The sequence below is a fragment of the Amblyomma americanum genome, chromosome 4, assembly GCF_052857255.1.
Source record: "Amblyomma americanum isolate KBUSLIRL-KWMA chromosome 4, ASM5285725v1, whole genome shotgun sequence".
Taxonomy (NCBI): Eukaryota; Metazoa; Arthropoda; class Arachnida; order Ixodida; family Ixodidae; genus Amblyomma; species Amblyomma americanum.
Genome location: NC_135500.1, coordinates 120,294,543 through 120,319,299, shown reverse-complemented (window position 1 = coordinate 120,319,299; position 24,757 = coordinate 120,294,543). Strand labels below are relative to the sequence as shown.

General features: G+C 48.9%; 1 protein-coding gene across 1 annotated transcript; it reads right to left on the bottom strand.

The window, feature by feature from the left end:
- Positions 1 to 1,084: 1,084 nt before the first annotated feature.
- On the bottom strand, positions 1,085 to 24,593 carry LOC144129788 (uncharacterized). The gene is made up of 11 exons (XM_077663860.1): positions 24,445 to 24,593; positions 22,349 to 22,755; positions 18,960 to 19,056; positions 16,155 to 16,277; positions 12,661 to 12,868; positions 10,599 to 10,715; positions 9,000 to 9,183; positions 5,901 to 6,101; positions 4,505 to 4,713; positions 2,812 to 3,088; positions 1,085 to 1,370 (listed from the first exon to the last, which is right to left on the bottom strand). The coding sequence occupies exons 1-11, from the start codon at positions 24,544 to 24,546 to the stop codon at positions 1,085 to 1,087; spliced, it is 2,211 nt and encodes a 736-aa protein (XP_077519986.1). The 5' UTR covers positions 24,547 to 24,593.
- Between the last annotated feature and the right edge of the window lie 164 nt (positions 24,594 to 24,757).

The following is a 24,757-nucleotide window of genomic DNA, read 5'->3' as shown; positions in this document are numbered from 1 at the left end:
GGCGACGACGGCTGCGGCAGCAGCGGCCACCTGCGCTCCGCGTGACGTCCCTCGGTTTCGCGCATGCGCAGCTGTGGCAAATCTGTAGTGTGGCTCACGCGAAGCCCGGTGTTGACAAGCCTAGTGAAGCTTTTCGCTTCAAAACACCGCTAGGCCATGCAGTGGTTGCACATAAAATCCAGGAACCGCTCCTCCATGCCAGCGTGGCTCCTCTTTGCAAGCGAGCTGCGCATACCGCCCCAGCGCGCGTCTCTAGTTACTCCGCTGTGTGTGGAGTTTGCTTGTGTTAAGGTTGCCGTGTCGGCCGGTCTTCCCTTCCTCATGGCCCAAGCTAGATAGGCCGGACAACATTTGAAAAAGGACAGAACGCAACAAGCTCTGGAGCTTGGTCGTCCTACGCACGATACCGTGAAGCCTATAGTTCTATCGGTTACAGTGCGAGCCATTTCGCTACCGCGCTAGATATATAAAGGTGGGACACTTTCACGACGTTCGTCCTCGGCCGAATTAGCTCTGACGTGACACGGTCACAGCGTGCGTTAGAGCGCATTTACTAAAGGCAGCGAAGCGTTGGAACCCGTAAGGGAATAAGCCTACTTAGGGCAGGCAGTGACCGCACATTTGGACCGCGAGGCTGAAATAATTAGGAGAATAATAATGGGGTGTAGTGCATTTGGAAGGTTCTCTCAGGTGTGGTAAAGCCCAACTGTGGCCATTTCGTAGCGTCTGTTCCAAGTGCGACAGAATTTGAACGCGCAGGCTTCTTTTCCAATCCCCCATAACGAAGCCGAGCACGAGTCCAGAGCATGGTTTGTACCCATTTGAAGAAACCGGTGGGTGGCTGGTGGCAGCGGCAGTCGAATCCACCGCCTTCCAAAATCGAGGTGAATGCTCTACCTAAGAAACGCAGCCTAAAAGTTCGTCCCCAAATATTTATTTTATTCCGTCGCACACTTCACCCACAGCTTGGTAGCTGAACAGACGCACGCGGACAAACTCGAGACATGTTTCAACATCAAAGGCGAGGTCCGCTGTATGGAACTTGGGGGAAAGCACATAGCCACCCGCCGGCGTGTTCGGGCGCCTACTTTTCGGTCTTTTGAGCTGATCTCCTGTACTCCGAGTGCGCACAATACTGCTGCGGTTGCTGCTTCCGTTGCTTCTTCTGCTTCTGCTGTGCTCGTTGGGGTGACGCGGGGGCGGCTGCGGCAGGTTCGCTGAAGACCGACGCGGGGTGCTCGGTGCTCGAGCGGCGCCACGTGAGCCACGGGTCCCCGTGTCCCGGCGGAGGGCCTGTCTGGGGTCGGGTTGGAGGCGCAGAGCTAGCAGAGGAGCCGTGCCCGGAGTCAGTTGCCGCGGGACGCCGAATACTGCGTACGCGCGCTGGGTAAGATGAAGGTCGGAAATTGGGATAACGAACAGTTCAGTTCTATAGGACATTGAAGCACTGCATTGTAGAGCCCATTCGATTTAAAAGAAAACGGTGGAGAAAGTACAGTTATGCTCTACGGAACCTTTCGTGGTCATAGTTGATACATGCCCGAAGAAAGAAAAGGTAGAATTCACGATCTCACAAAGAGGGACAATAAATGGCGTGGGTGCGTGAACACGCACTTGTATTGTCTTTTTTTTTGAGATTCAGATGAGCCAAAAGGGGCTGAGTATCGTTACGGAGTGTAAAATGCGTCGCATATCTGCTGGCACAACTTCCTGCGAACACGCGCAACAGATGCCTGTGTTGTTTAGCGCCGTCTAGAGCGTGTTTCAGTACTATATGGCGCTGCCAAAATATAACGGCAGCTCCCAAAATACAGAATGTTACGGCGGAGCCCGGTAGTCAGTGAAAGCTGATTACCGGGCCAAGACCGCCACAGCAGCCGCTGGGGCCCTGTACTGAGGGCCCCACCCATGCGCGACCAAAACTTCGGAGCGAAATTAAAAGTTTTTTTCTCTCGCTCTCAGTGAAGGCGCAAGCCTTCTTTAAAACAGTAAGTCGGGCTAGTTGGTATTTGCTTGCTGGAATAATTTTCTTAACGATTTAAGAACACAGACACTCCATCTACGACAAACACACAAGGGACACCCCCTAGACCAACTAACTTTTAGTGGACGCACACAAGACATCTATAGCTTTCACTGAACACACGTAGGTAGCTTATCAGGATCTGGGAACAGAACACCCAGACCACACTTCTGTGCCACTTTTTTCAGGCGGTGGGACAGACGGTGGAAATAAGGGATTGCGAACCGCCGCTTATACCTTCCTTCAAATGCCTTCACTTTGGCAACACCAAGGTTATTATTCAGGCCCCTTATCATTAATTAAACCACCGCAGTCACCGTTTCCTTGGGGTAGTCCGCCTTGGCCAAACAGTCTGCTAGCCCTTGCCGACCGCCTTCCATGTCACGGGGGCACGACTTTTGCAGGGTGGCACGCTAGCCGTTCATCACAATGCCGCGCTTCACCGATTTCTAATGAGCCGAAGCATAGTTTAGAACTTTTTATTTTTCTAATTCACTAGGTGGACGACATATGCGTTAGCACTCCTTTCCTGGCGTCGGCGATGAAAGAAATTGATTATCTGCGCAATCGCATGCCACGCAGGAGAGAGGAGAGTGCAGTTATACCTGTCGCAAATGACGAGGCACCTGCGTGTGCTCAGTGAAAGCTACATATGTCTTGTGTGCGTCCACTAAAAGTTAGCTGAAATTTAGCGGATGTCCCCTGTATGTTTGTCGTAGATGGAGTGTCTGTTTTTAAACCGCTAAGAAAATGATTCTAGCGAGCAAGCCTCTGGCCCTCTTCAGTACCTTGGGCCCAGGCCGTCGGGAGGGTAGGGCGGCTGCTCGGTCTCCACGTCGGAGCCCCCGCCTCGGGATGAGGCTCTGCGTTTGTCGCCGTCTTCGCTCTCGGCGCCCACGTTGAGGGCCAGCGGCGGCAGCACGACGACCGCGGCCCCGCACAGGGCCTTGGGCAGCGGCGCCAGGTTCGGAGTGAAGGCGTTGTCCCCCGTGCGGTAGCAGGACACGGCGCGGATGCCAGACTTGGTGTCCGACGAGAGGCCGCCCACCATGTACACGCTGTCCCCTGCGTCCACAAACGCTCGTCGTCGTTAAAGGGACACTGAGGACAAAAGAATGGAAGAGAGAGGTGCCATAGTGGACGGCTCCGGAATAATTTCGGAGCCCTCCACTACGGCACCTCTCTCTTGCTTTCTTCTTTCACTCCCTCCTTTATCCCTTCCCTTACGGCGCGGTTCAGGTGTCCAACGATATATGACACACATACTGCGCCATTTACTTTCCCAAAAACCAATTATTATTTGGTTTTTGGCGAAAGGAAACGGCGCAGAACTGTCTCACATATCGGCGGACACCCAAACCACGCAGTAAGGGAAGGGATAAAGGAGGGAGTGAAAGAAGAAAGCAAGAGAGAGGTGCCGTAGTGGAGGGCTCCGAAATGATTTCGACCAACTGGAAATCTTTAACATGCACTGACATCGCACAGCACACGGGCACCTTTTGCGTTTCGCCTCCATCGAAACGCGGCAGCCGCGGTCGGGTTCGAACCCGGGTACTCCGGATCAGTAACTGAGTTCCCTAACCATTGAGCCACCGCGGCGGGTATGAGGACAACTCCAAAATCGATTCTATGACTAAGATCGGGGTGGAGCGCATATGGCAGCTTCTCTCAGGTCATGAATGGCAGTTTACCAATATACATCGAGAGAAAAGTATACAACAGCTGTATCTTACCGATACTCACCTATCCATGGGGCAGAAACGCGGAGATTAGCGGAAAAGGTTCAGCTTAAAATCAGGACAACGCAGCGAGCTATTTAAAGAAAAATTATAGGTGCAACTTTAACAGACCGAAAGCGGGCAGAGTGGGTGAGGGAACAAACGCGGGTTAATGACATCCTAGTCGAAATCAAGAGGAAGAAATGGGCTTGAGCAGGACATGTAATGCGAAGGCAAAATAACCGCTAGTCCTTAAGGGTAACGACGTGGATTCCAAGAGAAGGCAGGCGTAGCAGAGGGCGGCAGAAAGGTAGGTGGACGGATGAGATTAAGAGGTTTGCGGAAATACGTTGGTCGCAGCCAGTAAGGGACAGGTTTAATTGTAGAGACATAAAAGGTGCCTTAATTCGACCTGCAGTGGGCGTAGTCAGGCTGATGATGATGATGATGACGAACAGGTAAAAACAAAATAAATTAACTAGTAAGTATCAGCTGACTAGAACCGGCTGATAAAGCTGCTGCTGTACGGATGAAAGAAACAAAATATCACTTCAACAATGTTGTGCAATTTGCCTTCATCATAACGTGCACTTTATCACACTTTCTTGATGATGCAGCAGCAGCAGCAATGCGTTCTGTTGTGCCCCATTCGACGACAGGCGGCAGCCGAGAGCGGCAAGTGATCTCCCGTACCTCGGCATCAGCAGCCGAGAAGCTTTATCAGGCCTTCATTTCCGTGCAAAGCGGCGACGTTTCGGCTCACCGTAGCCGACGGTGCCCACGTCGTGGTATCCCTGGTCGAAGGTGCCCTTCCTCTCCCAGCAGTGCTCGAGGCAGGACCAGACGTCGCCCAGGCTCTCCAGCTCGTTGTCCCGCACCGAGCAGCCGCCGAGGGCGAACAGCCGGCTGTCCACCGCCACCAGCGAGAAGAAGCACCGGGGCGTCGGCAGGAAGCTCACGTGGAAGTAGAACCTGCGCACACGCCGCCTCCCTGGTTAAGTTGGGCACCCCGACTGGCACAACGAAGACAGGCGGACCTTTTGTCTGCTACACAGGACAACGCTGGCGCTTCAGGAGTCCAGTAATGCTGGTCTCACGAGGGTACTGCATTCAGGGTACTTACAACCCCCGTCAGAAGTATACAGCATAGCCCGAGGGGTCTGCTTCCGAGGCCTGCAGCGTGCCTCGTTACATATCCTCAGCGACAGTAATCTCTCCAAAGAGGAGTGTCTTCGCGTCCTCAACCCGCTAGATGTGCCAGGGAGCCGCGCTAAGCAGTGTAGAAGCAAACCACTTGGCCTATATACTTTGTAGGGGGCTGTACGTTAGGGCAAAAAAGGAGGGCATGCTCTCGCTCTGGACAGACACGTGACCAATGTCTTGAGGGAAGGGATGAATGAAGTGAATTGGGGAGAGAGAGAATCAAGCGCACATACTGTCTGTGCCAAAAGTAACAAAGCAACGGAGTTTGTTTCTTACCTCTATAGCAAAGCACTTATGGCACTGCTGAAGTCCTAAATGGAACCTTCGTCCTCGTCTTTCGAGACATTTTAGTCTTTGGAGGTACTGTAAGGGCTCCACTATAGGGGTGAGAAGTAAACCCCATGGCCTAATTACTTCTGGAAAAGACGGTACTTGCGCGCAAGCTTTTGCTTATGCGGGCCGAAACCACTTGTGTCTTGGACTGTGGTGTCGCGGCTCATCCCAAGTCTGCTCGTTACAGACGCCTCTTAGGGTACTTCAGCTGTAGAAGACGGAGGTGCTCGAGAAAGTCACTACAGATGTCTGGTCCAGGAGAACTGAAACGCAGCTAAGCTCTAGTCCTCACTTTTCGCCACTCCGCTGTCAATGCAATCTACTCTCTTTCATTTCTGAAAAAAAAGCATTAAATAGAGCATGCATCTAAAAATGGTGAAAACAAAATTCGCGCTTCTCACTCGTACTTTGGGAACAGTTAATGCTTGAATGCTAATAATGCCTCGTTTAATATTCCTTACGTCGCAAGACCGTAAGTAAAAGCAGGTGACACGCCACATGCTACCCTGATAAGAAGGTTGCGGTGCCTACGTATACATGTCAGGAAATACTGCGTCATCGTCCTAGTTTATTCAGCGTAACGCCTCTCGATACGCATATGCTGGCAGAGCGGCCGAGCTTACTCGCAGGTGGCCGGGTCGAAGCAGTCGACATCTGAGATGACCACGAGCCCCGCGCGCGAGTCGGTCAGTCCGCCGGCGAGCCACAGGCGGCCGCCCATCTGCGCGCTTCCGGCCGCCATGCGTGGCCGGCACAGGCGACACGACAGCTCCCGCCACTGGCGCCGCTCCTCCAGGCACAGCGCCTCCACCGAGGACAGGATTCTGCGCGCATACACGTCTCAGAGCCCACTCACTGCCCGACTCAAAGCAGGAGAGCGAAGGAGGACCTCCGGAGATCAGTGCAGTGCTCAGCACGTTACGTCACAAACCTGCGCGCCATTCGCGAGTCTGCGCCTCTGACTTGTCACCAGCAGCAAGTTAGGAACTTGGACATGCCAGTTGAGAACGTTTCCACAGCACCCGCGTACCGAATTCGGCCACTCTGACTGCTCCTAAGCCTATATAGGTCAGCTGGTGGTCATGACCAGACATGGGCACCCTTAGGAGGGCAAGCCCTCATAAGAGAGGCAATATACACGGGTTGAGGGTGACGGTGTGTCACAAAGTTGGTTCCTGCCTCGGCCATTCATTATAGGTCTTTTCGATTTGGCTGCACTTTCTGCACTAGCTCACAAGAGTGCCGTGCCAATGCAGTGCCAGTTCTTGTGACGTGAGTGCAGCCTGACACCCCTGACACTAGCCTCATTGGTGCAACGGCCAAATCGAATGCAAAAGCGCAGGAACGTTTGTCTGCTGCCGCCGTGTGTCGGTGTTTATCGCATGGTTTGACATTTGCGCTGGCCTGTGCTAGTTTTCTTGAATGCTGTGAATTTGGTCGAAGTGGCGCATCTCATGACTGTAGCCATGACTTTTGTCAATTCCAAAAGTAAGGAAGAATTTGACTCCGCCCTTTCTGCTGCGTTGCGCGAAGTGACGCGCGGGTCGACCGTCGCCGATTCGGCGGGTACCCCGACCCTTGAGAGGTGACAATGAAATACATGAACTTTGAATTAAGAAGGGTGTTCAGACGGTCGCGCGAGACCTTAAGACAGTTTTTGCGCATGGTTCAGGCTGTCGCCGTTGTAACGGGAAAGTGTCTACGGATGTCCGCCGATTACAGCAGAAAAGAGTTGCCCGCGATAACTTTGACTTATATTTGAACTCAACAACTTGCGTTTACTGACGGCGGACGGTGACGGCGGAGTGGCAGTCAGAAACTGACTGGCAGGCGAAGGCCGGGCAGACTGGGGACTTCAAAGCCAGTCTTTACTGTAAGCGGAGGCGCGGATGATGAGTTGCAGCGAGGCATCATAAACGTTTTAATCACCATGATATTAAAAATCAACAGCACTCATCTTCTCTCTTACAAACGTTCCATCATGCTGTGTGTGATGATAATTTTTTTTTATTGCGCACAAAAAAGAAATGGTGCGCACACACACGCACGCACATTCACATTCACCCAGGCAATGTAATTTCAGCTGTGTACGGCGCCGATGCCGCGTCTAGCATGTGCATGCGGCTGTCTCAACGTGTTTACTGAAACAAGTGTGACCGCAGAGCCGTCTGCTACTGAGCGCGCGAAGCATCTCGCACTACTTGCACGAGAAGAGAGCTCGCTGGGAGGCTAGTGCAAAAGTGCAGAACTCGTGCAGCATGGCGTCAAACCGAGTGCCGAAGTGCAGGCGGCGCTAGCTGCCCTGACAAATCGAGTGCGAGAGTGCTGCACCGCCTGAACTAGTGTAGAAAGTGCAGACAAATCGAGGAGACTTAAAATTCGTCGACTTGTTCAGACAGTTATGACTTCATCGCGTCACGTGACGTGTCACCTCTCTCCCACCCCGCTTTCCACCTGCATCGCAGTTAACGGAAGCCTCATCACGGAAAAGACCCGATGGTGTGATAAAATTCTCTGATTGGTCGAGACAGTTATGAAGTCATCAGGTCACGTGACGTGCCACCTTCCGCCTTCCTCCCACCGCGCCGCCCCATCCGGCGGTGTGGTCTGTCCTAAAATTAGGTGATCCTAATGCTATCGCATTCCCCATTCGTAATGTAATTAAGTATCACCATTGTTTTTGGTTTGTTACAGACACTATCTTCTGCTCCCAGAGTCTGGGTGAGCACTGTTCAGTATGCGGGGACGGAGGTGGCTGATGGGGGGGGGGGGGGGGGGTAGAGGGGTGCTGTCAGTTCGGAGCCTGATGATCTGCTGACCGCAGGCCAGCTCACAAAATGAAGCCAGCCCAGTAACGTCGAAGTAATCCACGAGGAGTCGAAGGGCTGGGAGATGGTTGCGGCTGAGAACAGGAGGCGTTGTCCTGTGTCGGTTGGTAAGCCTAGAGCAACTCTTCTGCGGTTTCCTCTGATTGGCTATTTGGAGGGCCGCGAGAAATTTTGCTGCGCTTTTTAACAGCCTCGATTTTCCGGCACAGTTCATTTTAGACGCTGCCATGACGAGTGCCAGACAGACCCGGCTCTTGCCAGTGATCGGCTACAGCATGTGTGTAGTCCCCTTGTGATTTCGTGCGGCCATCCTCTTTCTCCCGCTCATAACTTCTGAGTGAGAAGCTTACAAGAACCACGCGGCTCGACACAGCTGAAAGCGGGCCCAGTGAACAACAGCTTGCGCCTAGTGCGACTCAGGAACATCGGTTGACACATGCCGGCAATAAGGAAAAACAACTCAAATGTTATAACTGCTCATTGTGAGGGCGAGGGAGGGGCGAAAAAGTGATGTGAGGGAGGACCGCCATATTTTACGAAGTGAGGGCGAAGGAGGTCCAGGGAATTTTACGAAATGAGGGCGAGGGGGACGGAGGGCCAATAATTTAACGGTGAGGGTAAGGGAGGAAAGGCGAGAATGAGGGCATTTGCCTATCTATGATTAGGGCAATACAAGTATCGGCAGGTAGACCACAGGGTTCTGAGGACGTGGCAAGGGCAGCAGCTCGTAATGGCGATCGCTAGGACACGCAGGAATGCGCCACGGGAATTTCCGTAGCGTAGCATCTGTCTTTTATTAATGTTCTTTGAGGGTGAATATCGCGATGCTAATCTCGTAACCTCGGTTGGCTCGTTCGCTCTGCATCCGTTGCGATACGTGTTTGAGTCGCTCACTCTCCGTTGGCGCTCCTGCCCCCGACGACGAACAGCGTGCCGTCGAAGCAGGCGGCCGCGTGGTGGGCCCGTGCACGGGCCATGTTGGGCAGCGGCTGCCACAGCCTCTTGGCCAGGTCGTACGCGAAGCACATGCTGGTCGGCTCCAACTTGGAGCGCGCAGACTGGTAGTTGTCGTAGCCCCCTGCGAACGAGACTCTGCTATGAGCTTAGCCTCCCTCTATAAAACAACAGGACAATACCAAAAAAAGAAGCACCTGAAAACGTGCGCATAAAGAATTTGAAGGATGATACTGAGGACAGATTTAAGTTGGCGTGTGTAGCCTGATTGACGTGTTCTCGCGACAACGAGACTCGTCTCACATTAAACTGAGATTTATGTCACAAGGCAGAAAATGCCGAGAATCAAACACAGGTGCCGCCACCACCGGCTGTTTTCACAAGCAAATTGCGATGACGTCAAGAATATTTTTTTTTGTTTTCTACGCGGATCTCTGGCGCTAGGCTACGCCACCATTCGCTTCGAAACTGGGATCAGAGAGTCCTTTCTTTAACTGACGGCGCGAGTTGAAATAGAGTGGCAAGGAAGGAAAAGTTTCATTTTTAAATAAAAATTCTCAGCAATAAATGTGTCTTTTTCTGCTGAACAAACATCACAACATAGCCGCATAGAACCACGCAATCGATTTTAAAGAAAAACAAAAATTAGATGGAGTTGTCTTCACAAGTTTATCTGCAAAAGCAACGATGTGAGCTGATATCTACACCGAAGAATAGGGTTATAGATTAATTTCGGCGATTTGGAGTTGTTTAACGCGCCATGAAATTTTAGTGCACAGGCGCTTTCGCATTTCGCCTCCCTGCAAATGTGGTCACAGCGCCCGGTGGACCGATCGCCTAACTTGTGCTTTGCAGCCGAACGCCGCAGACACTGAGCAGGTACGCATGTATAGGCGTCTATATGTCACACATTAAATTCCCTTTGAAGTAATATTGGGTTTTTCACCGATAACAACGGGCGTATTCGAAAGAATTGGAGATTTCGAAAGGCCATGCTCACAAAGACTATGGTATCCTTCCAGGGGAGGTTTCGTACGGGCGCTGGCGGAACAGACGCTTTGTACATACCAACAGAAAGAGCCTGTTTGAATGTTGTGAATACCTCATTCTCGAGGAATGGCATTTGAACGTGCATTAGCAGTTTTTCTCGAAGGCGTCGTTGAATGTATGAAGAGTTTTTGCATCAGGCATGGAGCGGATTTGCAACATTCTGGATAATTTTTCGGCACTCTAGGCCTTAAGAAGCCAGAGTCACGCAAAGGAAACAAGATAGACATGATTGATGTCATCTTTTTATAGAATATGCATTGCATTCGTCCTATAGTTCTGGAAGAGCGCTTTGGCGCGGTTGGTGTGTTTTACGTGGAAGCGTTTCTCCATGGAATAAATATCTTCAGGCTCCGCTAAGTAGAATTACTTCTGTAGTTATTTTGTTCGTATACTCGTCCCGGGCTCGAAAGAACAACAGTGGCTGAATGGGCCGTGTTGTGGACAAACGTATAAAAGGAACGCCCTTGTCTTTTTTGCTTGCATGTTTACCTGTGATGTACAGTTTGTCGCCGTGTAAAATGGCACAGTGATGATGCCGCGGCATCGGGAAGGTTCCAAATTTTTCCCAGACGTTCTTCTCGATGTGGTAGCGAAGAATCTTGGTACCTGCAAGAAGAAAAGTCGAATGTGTTAATGAGACAGAGATATCGAAAATAAATGTGCGTCATCTACCTTTTCTCCATTTTTGATCGTAGCCGATATGCTGGTTTCGGAATCATTATCGACACCGTACGATTCACACCCGTCGCAGAAAAGATGGCATCTCGTAGGTTTTAGTATACGTTGAATATTATACTCGATCCTGTTTGCATATATTCGCTCATATGCGAGTGATTATTTCGCTTTGTGTTGTTGCATGTTGCTGTGTAACTCGCATCTCTGGCTCAAAGCGTGTCGACTTATCTAAACAACGTCCAACACGTTTTAACTGAAGCTGGACAGTGTCTTACAGCGTAGGCCAAATGACCCGTCTCCTTGCAACGTCGCCGCGGTCACTTAAGCTGTCTTTGGTTTTGCACGCAAGCTAGCACGATGAGCCGAGCGGTAGGGGACAGCACGCGCGACCGCGCACTTTCCGAGTATTTTCACGTGCATGCTCGCGGTTAACGCCCTTTTACCGAGCCTACACGCCATCGGTAAGAACTGAACATCCCGCACCACGTATTTCTTCTCTCTAACAACTGTTGGTCGAGGCAAGAAACGAGCAGAGTGGCATCGCGGGCCGCATCCAGCGAATGCAGCGAAGCTTTCGATTGATGGGTGCGGTTCACTTCCTAAAGCTATGGGCAGTGCATTGCACTGCTAGAGGTGAGGAGCCATTAAGACTACAATGCTGGCGATCTATAGGGGTTCTTCTCTTGTGTCTGAGATTTCACGCAAGGAAACTTTACAGTCAATAGTAAACAGCGGAATAAGCTTGCTAGTTGTTTTGCTACAGGAAAGTAATGAGAGTAGGTGGATTTCTAATACTCTAAACCCTGCAAAGCAGAGAGAGGACAGGAAGATGGGATTCTTCACAACACAAAACAAAGCAAACCTGGGTCGAGGGGGAGCCTCGGGGTGCTTAGCCAACGTTTAGACAAGCGAACTTTTCTTCTCCAGAGCCCGGACGAAGAAAAGCCCTCTTGTCGAAACGTTGGCTGAGCACCCCGAGGCTGCCACTCGACCCTTGCTCGCTTTGTTTTATACCATGCAAAGATTTGCGATCCCTGCCGGCAACTCGCTAGAGCTGGGCAGCCTGAAAGCTTGAGAGTGAAGGGTTTGACCCGCCGCGGTGGCTCAGTGGTTAGGGCGCTCGGCTACCGATCCGGAGTTCCCGGGTTCGAACCCGACCGCGGCGGCTGGGTTTCGATGGAGGCGAAACGCAAAGGCGCCCGTGTGCTGTGCGATGTCAGCGCACGTTAAAGATCCCCAAGTGGTCGAAATTATTCCGGAGCCCTCCACTACGGCAACTCTTTCTTCCTTTCTTCTTTCACTCCCTCCTTTATCCCTTCCCTTACGGCGCGGTTCAGGTGTCCAACGATATATGAGACAGATACTGCGCCATTTTCCTTCCCCAAAAACTAATTATAATTATTATTATTATTGAAGGGTTTGAATTATTAATACAGATGTGCTGTGACTTAAGTCAGTTTTCGCGTCTTTGTCCTTCACGCGGCTAAATCAAGCGTGCATTACGGCGAATGACATCATGGCAGCGAATATATAGGATGGTTAAGAAGGTGACTTTTTGGAGAGGCAGCTTGTTGATGATTAACATCAGTTGTTCGCTATCCTGAATACTCTAGGACAGCAGCACGGGAAAGTACAGACGGGACGAACGCACTACTGACGTTAATTAATTACGCAAGGCCTAGAATCCGCGTTCACTGCTTTACTAATATCAATTTATAGTACATCGTTATGAAGCACGGGCTCAACTAGTCCATGAAGTAAGCGGTCCTTCAAGTCCACTCTTCAAGTGTGAGCTTGGACTGTCAAGCCCGTTCCAGCAAGCTAGCACTGCGTCTGCACTGTAAAGCACGGAGGGGTGGCACGGGTCCGTTCGCACCGACGCTAGTCTCGGCCGGCGCGTCTGGGTTGAAGCCTCCCACGACGAGTAGCACGGGCGAGCGCGGGTCCCGGACGTGGGCGCCGGAGGCTTCCAGCGTCTCGTACGGGTCGTCACTCCACGCCGTCAGCGGGATCTCGGCTTTGTTGCGCAGCAGGTAGTCTGCCAGCGGGTCGCCGTAGAACATGGGCTGCCGCTGCGCCGGAAACTGCGTCACACAAAGTTCGATTCGCTTGCACGTGCACCGCTTGGCTGGGGTTGCGTCTACTTTGGAGACTGCGTGTTTATGGAGGAAAAACGCTAAGGCGCCCGTGTGCTGTGCGATGTCAGGGCACCTTAAAGATTACCAGGTGGTCGAAATTATTCCGGAGCCCTGCACTACGGCACCTCTTTCTTCCTTACTTCTTTCACTCCCTCCTTTATCCCCTCCCTTACGGCGCGGTTCAGGTGTCCAACGATATATGACAGATACTGCGCCATTTCCTTTCCCCCCAAAACCAATTATTATCATTATTATTTTCGTCACTGCGCTGCCCGAATGCACTGCGTTGCGACAATAGTCAAGATGTTTCACTGACTAGTTTGATGCTAGTTTGATGTACGATAATGCTTTAAGTGTTGTAAGCGCCAAGCGCCTTATTGAGAAAACCATGGTGGCAACAAGAAGAAAAAAAACACTACTTGTTATATCAATTTATTGCCATATATTCGAAAGCGCGGTAACAGTAGACGAGAAGGAAATAAAAAAAATGGTAGCGACACTGGGCTGATTAAAAAAACAATGTTTGTGACATAATATTGTCACGTAGTGGTGACGGCAGTCAAAGCAGCGATGAAGACTGACGAAAGGGTCTTCTAAAAGAAAACTGTTTATTGGGCTGACTTGCACCCAAAATGGACTGAATCACTCGGCGGCGGCGAAGCGACAAGCGTGCTCGGCGGCCGTCGAACAGAATGCCGGCCGCTGTCGGCCGTGCTCAATTTAAAGCTGATAGCGAACTTTCGAGATAAAGCGTGCGAAGTTACTAGGACATTCCGGAACAACGTAGAATCAGCTCTGCCCGGCAGCGATCAATCGAGATAAATCTAGTCGCGTCTTACGTCGCAAAGAAAGCGATAAGGTGGCGTGGCGGCAGATTTGAAAAACGAACAAACACTGCAAATATTCGCGGCAATATCACATGTCACAAAAACGTGCATTAAGAAACCAGCACGCGTATACGCTAATCGAATATCCTTATCACAGTGACACTTTCAAACATTCTTTCTTCCCGCTAGTAACAAGAGAATGGAACCGTCTAGACGCATCCATAACTAAAGCTGATTCACTTTCAAATTTTTGTACCGAACTTCAAGCCGCGTGTTATAACTAGAGTAGTGGTTAGAAAACTTTTTTTTCATTTTTGTACATATTAAGGAGTACACGATGTGTTGCGCCCATGTTAATGTTTGTTTTGGAACTAGCATCTTTTTTTCTTTCAGTTACTTGTGCAAATCTGTAAACTTCTTTTCAGTTTTTTCTGTGTCCAAGAATGGTCTAGTTTATAGTTGTCTTTTGCATAGCCGCTTTTAGAAATATTATCCTTCGCTATGATACATGTAATGCCCACCTGCTAAGGTCTCAACTAGAGACTGGCAGTATTCGAAATAAAATAATATGTACTAAAATAAAGTATTAGTTGATGTATAATTACCATATATAATTATATATATTTTTAGGCTTTTACACGTGGATTTACAGACACTAATTTACACAGTAGGAACTTGAAAATGTGTGCACCAAACTATCATTGAGCGTACCCTTTTGTTAAATTATTAAATTTTTAACGTGTGCTTGTAAGATAATCTGCACCTTTTATGAGGCGAACATCAAAAAGGCATATTGGCATGGAGGAAAGCCATCACTCCAGAAACTACCAAGTACAGCTGTGTTAACAAAAAGGCTTCGAAAACGAAATAATGTCAGGGTGTTTTCACGCCTACAATATTTAAGGCAAGGGAAATGCTAAGGAGTACGCCGAAGGTTCATGCATGGCTCGAGATTTAATTCGATCATATGGGGTTCTTAGACATACACCGGAATATTTTTCCTTGAGATGGCGTTTTGCACATAACTTGCAACGAAATTCGACTGCCTTGGCAGGTACCGAACTCGCAACGTCGTACATGCTCAGTAACGTAATGCCATAGCCAGTCAGCTATGAACGAAAGCTCATAATAAATATAACTGGGAAATTGCCGTGTGCTTTCAAAATGAAGACACCCGTCGATCGACTGACTGTACAACGTTGTATAGGGTTAGTAATGCATTGTGAAGTGATGACACCTGATGACGATGTGGCAGTGGGACTCAAACCGTGCCACCTCCGTATACTGCAAACGACTTCACCCTTTATTGTAGCGATGATGGGTAATTCCATTCCTTTAGCTGTTTGGTAATACGCACATTCACCAGTATAAACCAGTTTATTACTACCAGAATTCTGAGAATTATCAAGTCTCGTGTGTCATGTATTTGTCAGGCTTTAGGCGCAGCTTCAAGAAAAAAAAAATGTTACAGGACGATATCAGCAACGTATGGAGCCGGTCTGACTAACACAGCATAACCGCATCGTCATAGGCGTGCACAGAAGAGGACAAGGCCTAACAGGCATGGGAGACGTAAATTTTCCCTATATTGTTCCCTGCTACTTAAAGACATGAACAGGTGCTACCATAAACTTAGACCCCGCCCCCCTTTATGGAGATATCTTTGCGCGCCGACGCGCATATCCCTTATGCTTTTCCGATGACTTTTCAAAAACCACACTGCGCTCTTGAAATGTTCGGTGCTTGGATAGTATGGTATGCCCTTTTTGCCAGATTATATATACGTAAGGTCATACTGGGCGGTAATCATCGTTTCCTGCCGCATCGGGTTAGGTTAGAGACACTTGCGGCTGGTCTATACGAAACGTCCCCGCTCACAGACCATCTCGGAGCTTCAGTAATCAACAAAATGATGAGCATTTCCTACTCTTCTTAAGTTTACCGCGTTCCGATAACACCACCTTCAACAGAAACGTATTCGAATAAGGCTTAAATTACAAATAAAAATGGAGCAATGGAGCGGTACTCTTCAAGTGTACCATGACGGACAGCCTACAGCGGGAAACGTGCCGACATTCGACCCGGAATTTCGAACTGAGTGTCATTTAAATGTCATCTGAAACTGCGAGGGCTATAAATCTAAGTCGACAGCATGCCCATAAAAAGTAAAAAAGAGAAACGAACGAAGGAGCAGGAACACTGGGCCCCTGTGCCGAAGGTGACACGCCCACGGTATTGACCCCCTGATGAGTGGGCGCGGTCGCCCATTCGTTCGGCTTCATTATTGCGGTCTACAGAAAAAAAACGTCGAAAAGAGCCCCGTGGTGTTCGAAATTTGGCAATTTGGCGATCGTCGAGAGACGCTCACGACAGCTCTGCAGCAGTTGGGGCAGCGCGGGCCTTACCTGGCTGGTGAGCGGCGGTGCTCTTCGAAGAATGTTGGCACCGACGTCGTTGATGTACCTCAGGTACCCGGAAGCAGGCAGAGTGGCGCTCGGCGTCTTAGCAGTGCTGAACATGTTCAGGTCCTGAGGTGTGCAGCGCAGGATAGCACATCGGTGAAAATGTCTCTCAGAGGCAAGGTAAAAGTTGGAGGGGACACTTAAGCCTCGCCTTAAAGGACTATAGAGAGCTAACTTTTGGGTGCGTGCTTTCTTCCTTGCAATAAGGCGTAAGGCATTATTATACGCGGATAACCATGTGGTATCCTCCTAAGTCCGCTAAATATTTTAGAACCAAATTTCTTTCTCTTGCTGTTTCGGTTTCAACAGCCGAACGATGACTGTGACGTCAAAGAGAGGTTATAGGTCACGTCAGGTATGAAAAACTGCAATATAATCGCTGCTTCTACATTCGTTGTCATTCCGTCTTTTGAGGAACGCCGGCTTCAGCACTATGATGAATTAACACCATAAAGCAGCGATTATATTGCAGTTTTTCAATGCCTAACGTGACTAAAACCTCTCTCTGACTACACAGTCAACTTTCGGCTGCTGAAACCAAAACCGAAACAACATGGCAGAAAAATTCAATTTTCGATTATTTAGCGGTCGTATAAGCCAATACCACATAGTGATCCAAGCATTGCAGTGCCTTCTGGATCATACTACAGAAGAAAACGTGCCACCAAAATTAGTTGTCTATACTCCTTTAAGGGTATGACACCATAGCGTTAATGGGTTTAGCCATATATGTCTTTACTTAACATTCGTAGATCCCTGGAAGTCCGCATACCGCAGTTGTGCAGCGGTTAAGGAGTGCGCCACTGCCCTGTGATGGCAGGTGCTGCCACCGGTGGGCCTTGTGCGACAAAGGTTGCTCTTGGCGAGCAACCTCTCGCGACCAACAATTAATTTAATTAACACCTTGCACAGTTGTCAGTATGGTCACAGTCTGGTGGGAAGGTTGTGCGGACGCCCCAGGGCCACGTTACCTATAGGTGGCCCACCTAAGTTACTTCTTCGGGGATTTTCGGTCACAACGCCGACGACAGCGGGGACGAAAGCGTCGGATTTTCTGCAGAATGGGAGCCTTAACGCTATTTGGTTGAAACTAGCAGTCTTGTTGGAATTTAGCTGGGCCATTTTCTTTTCTCTGAACGAAAGGATGTAATGATATTTAACCACGGCAAAGCGGGTTCACAACATGAGGACACTTCATTAAAATGCATAAAAAAAGAGATCTCGTCCGAGTTCTACCGCGATACCTTTTGCGATTATGAGGCCTTGCTCAGAACAATCTAATGCACAAACAAACGCATCACTTTGTTGCAATAATTTGGAATTTCGCAGATACAGGCAAGCAGTTGTTCGATAGATAGCACAGAAATGCTTCTGCTCCTACAACTGAGGTCAAAGTTCTTAACGATTCCTTAGTGTGCACGCAAGAGGAACGTAAGAGGTGAAGCAATCGAAGAAGCATGATAACAATCACGTATTTTCTCACACCGCGTCCCTTTCGTACATTTCTGGATGTCTATGAGTGCTGGAGTTTTTCGCAATTATCACTGTTATAAAGATTTGTCCGCTTTTCTGCCAAGTCGAAAAGTAAGTTTCGTACTTTTGCCTTTCTGGCCAACGAAGTCATAGGCGACGAAATGCTGGGCAAAGAAATGCTTGCACCACGCCCCTCGCACCTCATGAAGATACCCCCTTTTCCTGACCTAGAGCTATTTGTTCATAACGGTTGAAAACCCCCGCTTTGAAGCACTGCTCCTAATGACTTATGAAACACTCCTGGTGACTAACGACACTGCTCCTAAGGAGACGGTTCCGCCACCTTTGAGCTGGGCCTCCAGTTATTGGTGGTGCCCGTGCAACTTTTGATTTCTCCTCTATCTTCGTGTCTCGAACGGCGCTGAACAGTTTGCCTCAGTGCCGCAAGTCGGCGTGAAAGTCTGCTATCCTGCGAAGTTTGACCCAATCAGAGCACCTTATTTTGATACACAGATGCTGCGCCAGTTCTTTTCTCCACCGTATCCGACACTCCCCGCATGCCCCAATTGTCCCGAACCCTATGCTAACTTAGAACATCCGCTTTCTCCCTGCCCTGTTGCCCCTCACTCCCCTCATTTTACATACACTTCTTCCACAACATAGCGGGCCTGGCTGGCCTCGGACTAGCTGACGGACCAGCTGGTTTTGGTGGCTCTGGCCGAGGAAGTCCTGGACGCTTATAGAGAGTTGAAATAAGGTTTTTTTTTCTCTCTCTCTAAATAGAGTATCGCAACTGTCGTAATCAAAGAGCTGTGTTCGCGGCTCGCCTGCCATCACCGGGAAGCAGGTGAACAGCGGAGTTTCCGGTTGCAGACTACAATGACGCACCGTTCACCAGTGAGGAAGTCCGTGATATAGCAGTCGCTTTATGATTGCATTTCTACTTCTTTGTTCGCTTAATATCATTTTTCGGTTGATCGCCACCAATTAAGCAAACCTCATTGTGTTGGTAGCAGATGCAGGCCCTTTGACGACTTGCCGCAGCGTGCGGTGGCCCTCACTCTAGTTTGGTAGTGCAAACCAGAAACATGCATATCAGACGGGTTGTGTTCGAATACCATAGCAATGTAACTAAGAAATCATCACCGCTGGAAGGAACGATGCCGTCACTTTCGTAGTCGATGGGTATTTTGCACACGCTGTTGGCACATGCTGTTTTGTGTTGAGAATGCGTATACACACTGTTTTCTGCTCAACGTAAGGAAATGTGCTTACCCAGAGTGTGACTGGTCCGTCGAGTTTGAAGTACCGTGGCTTGAGCTGGGGCGTGGGGAACAGATGCTGCTGGTTGTACATGCCTGCAACCTTGTAACTGAAACAGTGACAGCCGCAATCAACAACAGGCACACAAACGCATATTGCGACTGTCACACCGTTCAACTACTGATGTTCTGGAATGAACACAGTGATTTTCCAGTGCCCGGTGCCTACGCAGAGGTGGTGCTGCGGTAAACTTGGGAAGGCGGGAAGTGCAGTTATTAGCAGCGAAAGTTGAGGAAGGTAAGTTTTTAAATACCTCAGACAGCGTAAATCTCAATCAGTACACAGGATGCTGTCACCGCCATTAGGAAAACAGAAAATGATCATCCTTCATTTCTGCTTAAACGCTACGCTTACTAGGCGTAGCATTTCTCGCCGGTTTATTGATCAAAATTGGATTACAGCAGCGTTCATTCTTAAACTGAACGGGTTCTATAGCGTAGCTTGGATCAAACTCGAATATTATTAAACACATAAGCGAGTGCCCTCTGCCAGAAACGCAGCATTTTTGCAGATCGTTTTCAGAGAAACACGGGCTACAGTTTCTGCGCGAATGGTTCCGAAAACAGTTCTCCCTCGTACTTTGTAAACCGAATCTTGTATTAAGAAAGAAGAATAAAACACAGGAATAAAAAAAAGCTCTCAAGTTTTCATCTTCAATGAACATTCAATACGCTCATCCTGTATACGGCTTCAGTAGTCCGGAGAAAAAAAAAAACATTGACGTACCTTTTTAGTACAGTGGTGAGACAAAGAACTTGTTGCACAGGTTTTTTTTTTAATGTCGTGGTGTCCTATTGTCGAATTGTTTACATACCCGCTCAGAGGCACCAGCAAGCTTTGTCTCTTGATGCTGTCACGGACAACCCATGCCCTTCGGGTTTAGCGCTCACTCGCGGCGTAGGATGTTTCCCTCAGTTCTTCATTACCTCCCTATCGCGGTGTATTTCTTTGCGAGATTTTAATAGGTCACCTACGGCACATAAAGCTTATCGCTGACTCGCGAAATTCGTTCTCGCTAATTCCTCTCTGTACATTCTGACGTTTTACGAAATAGGATAATGCTCCCCGGCAACTGAACGTGTAATATCCAACAAACGCACTTATTTCACAGGTGTCGCTGCGGAAAACTTAGTTTTTGAACACACGTCGTCGTTAACACTGAGAAGAAAAATAAAAATAAGACGAAAAATACTTCGTGAAATGCTGGAGTCGGAATAAAAAGTCCGTACATGCAGCTGCACGGCACTCAGACCTACGTAAAAAAAAAGCAAATCAGCATTTGCGTTATCCGCCTGCTGTTGTAGCGTCATGCCCAGCTTTCTTGGACACTTAGCAACTACTCAGTAAACAGAAAGGAGTAAAAGAGGTGTAAGATGTACTCAAGCGCACACCTAGAGGAGAGCTTACTCTCTTTTTACTACCATATAGGTGTATTCTCGTTTAGAGTGTAGCGCCATTTGCGAGCCGCCATGAACGAATACCGCGTAACTGAATGGGGAAATTTTAAACTTCTAACCTTTAGGAGACAACAGAGTCCGGGGAGATTATGCGCGGACATGGTCATTATCATGGCTGCGCTCACACCAGATATTTCTGACGGCCATAGAAAATCAATGGGATTTACCGAACGCTCGAAATTGCCGCGTAGATTTTGACTGTTCAGCGCCGGATGGCTCCTGGTGGCAGCCGTGCGAACTAGAAGCGTTTGTCCAGATTTAAAGGCCTTGAGCTCAGCCGGTATAGAATAAGCCTTGTTAGAAATCAACAGAAACATATCGTTGCGTTCAGGAGCTATGTGCGTGGTTAAGTATGTAATATGTTGTATATACTAGTCACGGTTCTAAACTAATTAGCCACTCCAGATGTACTAATAATTGCGATTATGAAGTTATGAAGAGAAAAAAAACGAAATAAATCTCTGCTTGCCAGAGCCTTAGTAAGCGCGGCAAAGGGCTTAAAATTATTTTGCTTGCACCTGGCGTGCGCGGAAGTTTCTTGCAATCGCTCTCCTCGCCGGGATCGAGCGATAATAAAAATTTGATTAACTCGTCTTCGTGCACTCTGTAAAAAAAAGATAAGAAAATGAGGTCTGGAAAAACGCAGGTCCGGTTTACTCAGGAAGCTCGTTTCGTCCGGTCAAGTTTCATCCGAAACGCGCCTAACGCAGCCTCATGTCTAAGTATTTTCTCTCGTGGCCTTCTCCCTGATGGGATTCTATGCATGTGTTTTAAGTGCTTACGATGGCGTCGACTTGGTACCCCATCTGCGTTCCTAGCCTTCATGCGATATGTCTGCGCAATATTTACGGTCTGAGCCCGAGTGAACTGTGGCCAGTTTCGCATATTCGACCAAGAGGGCACACAACTTAGTCGACGTGCGGCACTTGCTCTCATTCTGTTTAAAAAAAAAGGATAAAAATCCATGAATTTTCAGCTTTTTTTTGCGCGGATTACTAGGAACGGTGATACCTGGTCACCGAGTGGCAGACATAATAGCGACTTCGGTTTCATGCATTTTTTTTTCGACGAGTTTTTGATTGTCGTTGTGTCCTGAGGTCGCTGCTGGAGGCTCAAAAGAGCAGCGGCCTTTAGGACTGTGCTGAGATGCAGGCGCAAGCATCGTTTTCGCACCAGTAGATTCTCCCGGCGAAGAAAACTTCCGGTGGAGAGTTAGAATGGGGAAAGTTGCCAAGAAAGTTAATATTTTTTTTCTTTGTCTGGCATCGCAAACGCTGTCTCAATCTATACAACACTAAATTTTCAGGCTTTGCGGGACACCTGCAACAGGCATTCTTTTATCACAACGATAAACACGCAGGTTCTAAATAACCACCAACCTGACTTTTTAAAAGAATATGCTTATAATAAAACCGAGCCTTTAATGTTCTCGTTTATGTTCCGCACCTAGTTAAACTAGGTAAAGTGGGAAAAGTTGTCCAAAAGTGGTACTCGCTATGTCAGCGTCCAACTGACCTAGATATTACGCACACACAGTCGGACGATTCTTTAACAGCATCACGCATGCATCGATCAAACGATCGTACAGTGTTATGTGAAAAAGTGCAGTGTGAGAAGTCTCAAACATCACGCGATAAGTTCGCACGCACGTATTCTCTTCCGTTTCACTGCTTCACTTCAGCACACACTATATGGGAGTAAAAAAAGAGAGTAATCTGTCCTCTCCCGCTCCCTTTTATCAAAGGGAGTGCATACTTCCTTCTCGCCCCTTTGCGTTTAGAGTGTGCGGTGGTCTAAACCGCTTGTTCGCGTGACACCGTTCAAAAATGGCCCCCTGTACACGTGCTTTGTTTCATGGATTCTCAGCTGCGTAGGTGCACCCACCTGAGCGCGGCGAGCAGGTGTGCTCGCACCTCGCGTATCTCCATGATGCCCGGCAGCAGCGGCGGGTGCAGGCAGCAGAGCAGCTCCTCGATGCTCATGGTGCCGAAGCGGACGCACTGCATCACCTTCAGCACGTACGGCTCGCACTCCAGGTAGTTGTGGTTGAGCCAGTGCAGAGCCGCCAGGAAGATCACCATCTCGCCCCGGGCGCCCACGGCGTTGCCGGAGAGCACCTCGCACACCTGGTTCACGTCCAGGTCCAGGAACTGCTTGCACGTGACCGTCTCCTCCAGCCGGTGGTGCAGCAGCTTCAGGGCGCGCTTGCAAACCGACGAGAGGCCGTACTTGCGCGCCGTGACGTACACGTACACCGCGTGCTTCGGGTCGTACGGGGACTTGGTGAGGATCTGCGCCAGACGGTCGAGCCCTCTACCGGAAGCTTGGCGATCGAGTGACGGGAAGCGCCCAGCCCGACCACCTAACAACCACTTCACATTGCTGTATGTTTTATTTTGGTGGCCGTGCCGCCCCTTCTGTCCACCGCATTCTTCCAGCGTATAAGCACAATGGGAGAGGCCTTTGTCCTGTGCTGAAGGTACCCGGGTAGATGGCAATAATGATGACACTGGCACCAGGGGGCAATCTGGCGCTGTAATCAGTTAGCAACTAAAGTAATCATTGGAAGTGGACGGGACTCAATAGAATTGGCTCCGAACGTTCTTGTCACATTCTATTTGTTTCACTGCGTTAGCATTATAGCCCTCATTCGGTGAAAACGCCGCTGACGGTGGCTCCGAAGCCTCCACTCACCAGGAGTCTAGGCACTAACGGAACGCAAAAACGACGGCGAAATCAATTTCAAAGATGCAATGGGATGGCGGTCATTGTGAAACAGAAAGTATGCAAGCGCAATGTAAAATCAATAATGCAATGCAGACACGGGAAGTTTTTTGTCGACTTCGTTATCTCACTAGGGCGTCCAGATCCAATCCTACCAGGATAAATGTGCTTCCCGTGATCACCATGGGCGCTGAAAAGAATGATGGTGGCTCTTGCAGGCAGCAAGCTCATATTTATTTCTAGTGTTGATGGTATTCTGTGTTTGGCCGGACAAATGCATTTCAGAGCAAGACAGACTTCGCAGTTAAAAGTCATTCTTAGTGACGCGTTTATCTGTTCAGCATAAACCGCGCCTTTATTATAGCATGGTGACGCCGTTGGCAATCACTTCTGGAGGCTTACGCGCTCCACCACATCAACGCTGACTATCTGACTTCTTTTGTGCCGTTCACTTAACAAAACGAAATAGACCGAGCAGGTTACCTTTGCAACTTGTGTTATTTTGAACCTTGTGGCGTTGAGGCGTCGGGTTGTGAGAACAAACAATTTATGACGCCTGTGTCTCTCATACTGCAAACAGGATTGGCTGCTCTGACGGAAGCACGAGCACATGTACTTGTATATGAAACAACAAATTCCGAGCGGGGAACGCAATTAAGTCATCTATATTTAAAAGCAAACAGCACGGTATTCTGTTCCCAGGTATTTGCATACAAAGAAACTTTGGACAAAGGCATTTTTGAGCGGGAAACCGTTTATGAATGCAGTTTTCTCACATAATGTAAGATTTCAGTATAACGATCAATATATCCGCAGATCACCCGACGGCATGTCTCATATTGGTTTTCTATTCACGTTTTTGCTATCGTCAAAAGCGTTCCCAATGGTTTTTTATGGTAGTCTTAATTGTTCGATGCGATTGCTAGAAACACTTCTAAAAGAAAGATTTTGCTGCACATCAGAAGAATGGACCATTGCCTCCATTGTTTTCATAACAGTGTCTTACAAAATTCTAATTTTCAAAATTTTGCCGGAGAATGGCGCTGCCTGCGAGCAGTCAGCCCTGACATCGCACGCAGCAGCAGCATCGGTAATATATCAAACGAATGAAGCGAAATGAATCGCCACGATTATTTTTTCTTTCACCTGTTTCATCGTGTATCGCTAATAACGTTCGAATGGACAGTGCCCAGAAAAACTGAATTTGTTGCGAACAACAGGCAGTAAGAAAGAAGCGTTCTTACAACAGCCCCCACCTTCGCGCATTTCTTCTTGACCCTGGCTATCCGCAGGATGCTTGCGGTGACGTAGAGCTTCCCGATGTTCTGGCAGGTGAGATGCAGCTTGCCGCTGTACATGTAGTCGAGAAGCGAGTGGAAGGCGTCCGCGGATACTCCCTGTAGCTCCAACTACAATCGAAGGTGGCCGTGAAACGTTACTGTTACGTGACGTCACAGTTTTTGCTCTGTTTACTTCAGTTGTAACGAAAATAGTAGAAAGTGCTTACAGAAGCAGGCAGCGGTGTTTCATGCTGTTACCAGAAATTCCTTTAATTAGACCCAGAATTGA